This window comes from Homalodisca vitripennis, chromosome 2, assembly GCF_021130785.1.
Source record: "Homalodisca vitripennis isolate AUS2020 chromosome 2, UT_GWSS_2.1, whole genome shotgun sequence".
Lineage (NCBI taxonomy): Eukaryota > Metazoa > Arthropoda > Insecta > Hemiptera > Cicadellidae > Homalodisca > Homalodisca vitripennis.
Genome location: NC_060208.1, coordinates 107,289,335 through 107,291,238, shown reverse-complemented (window position 1 = coordinate 107,291,238; position 1,904 = coordinate 107,289,335). Strand labels below are relative to the sequence as shown.

The 1,904-nt window shown below is 31.5% G+C and overlaps 1 protein-coding gene across 1 annotated transcript; it reads left to right on the top strand.

The window, feature by feature from the left end:
- Window positions 1-217: 217 nt before the first annotated feature.
- Window positions 218-1,382, top strand: LOC124354527 (dnaJ homolog subfamily C member 30, mitochondrial-like). Its single transcript, XM_046805054.1, has one exon. It carries the CDS (start codon window positions 678-680, stop codon window positions 1,314-1,316), a length of 639 nt encoding a protein of 212 aa, XP_046661010.1. The 5' UTR covers window positions 218-677; the 3' UTR covers window positions 1,317-1,382.
- Window positions 1,383-1,904: the final 522 nt, after the last annotated feature.

Genomic DNA, 1,904 nt, shown 5'->3' with positions numbered 1-1,904 from the left:
TAGTATGTCACTGACCAGCAGAATTGAATGTTTTTTCTGTTCGTAAACTGTACAAATTCTAATACGCTACTTAGTAAAAATGTACACAATATATTACTAATTATTGTATATGTTTCACTATAAGTTCAAAATTTGCCAGGCTTCTTACAAATTTGGTGCAAATTAAGTACAAATACTATGTAAGTTACTCGAAATTCCACAGGCACCTGTAAACAAGTATAATTAGTGCAGGTAAAGAGATTTTGGTTGTAAAAATTATGTAGGAACCCATAAATTTATTTAAAAATTTTATATGCATTAGCAGCGTTTAAAAAGTATAACACTACACGCTAATTATTCAAACCAAAAGCATACGCAACCTTGAAAAATAGTTACTGAATATGGAGAATCAGGTGACCACAAATTGAAAGAATGAAAGGTTAGGCAAGTCAGGCGAGTGACGTCTGCAATGTTACTGTTGTCTGCTATTCGGTCAAATCAGTGTTATGTGTTAGTTTTATGTAGGTTATGCTTGGTTATTTTTAGTAAAGACCCAGATTGTACTTTTTAATGTTCAAGGTAATAGGGAATGATTATCCATCAAAATTAATGTTCTATTTTTCCATGGCAAAATCTACATTATTAACAATGGACAGAGTTAATTTACGAAGTTGCTCGACCACAAACATTAAGTTACAATGAATTTACGCCATAATGTGAACTACAAACTGGTGAGGCAAATAAGTTTGAATGTGAGTGGGTACCAGAGAAAAAATCATTATGATTGTTTAGGGATTACACCTAAAGCTACACAAGGTGATGTTAAGTCAGCATATTATAAGTTATCTAAGCAATATCACCCAGACCTCAATAAGGGTAATATAGATGCTGCAGAAAAATTCAGAGATATTACTGAAGCTTATGAAGTCCTTGGGAATTTGAAAAGCAGAAGATTGTATGACAGAGGATTGTTAGTAGGCGGTACTGAACATAGCTATACACAAAATGAACCAGTTGTTGATAATTATGAACACTCTTCTTTCTACCACTATCGAAATAAACCAGCAAGTAAAAGAGCAACAAGTGAGTCAACGCCACACTACAACATCGACGAGTGGACCAGAGCTCACTACAGTAATACTTTTAGACAAGCTTACGAGAAAAAATCAGAAGAAGTTAGAAATACTCGAAACAACTTTAAAGAATTAGAAGAAAACAAGGGAATTTTACAAGTTAGTTTTTCAATTGCTCTATTCTTATGTGCTTTCATTTTATATGCAGTAAAACCTTCAGGATATGATGTGCGCCACGAGAAGCCAGATGAGAAACCTGATTAGTATAATGTTAAATATTTATTCAGTTTTAAAATTGTAATAAATTATTCATGTTAATAGAGATATAAATGGTGAGTATTTAATTTGTTTCACCTCTTTTTCATGGTTTGGTTTATGAAATTCTGTAATAAATTTATGGTTAAATAGCAACAGAAATCCTATAACACATGATAAATAATAGTACATTAACTTAGTAAAACAGTTAAAGCACCAGTTAAGCAAATGATTTGAAACTGCCAATGGATTTTATCAAGCAGTTCTGTTCCAGGTCCCCCACCACACTTATAGCCTTTCACTACTACTCATCATTGGAGTTGAAAGAAGAGAAAAATGGATGACAGACATTAAAAAACCAAATATATAAACTTGGAAATCTGAACTGTATGTTTAATAAAACAATCTACAGACTGGCACATTACCATAACTAAATATAAATTTAACATTTGTATTAAAAGTACCAAACTAAGTTATAGTTTGGTACTACTTTGGGATTATACCGACCACACCAGTATGAAGAACACAAAAATATAAATTTATAGAAACAAACATGATAGAACGAAAAAAACAACTGTTTAATTATAAAATTACAAA

Coding starts and splice junctions, on each gene's coding strand:
- LOC124354527 (XM_046805054.1), top strand. CDS start 678: ATGAATTTACGCCATAATGTGAACTACAAACTGGTGAGGCAAATAAGT.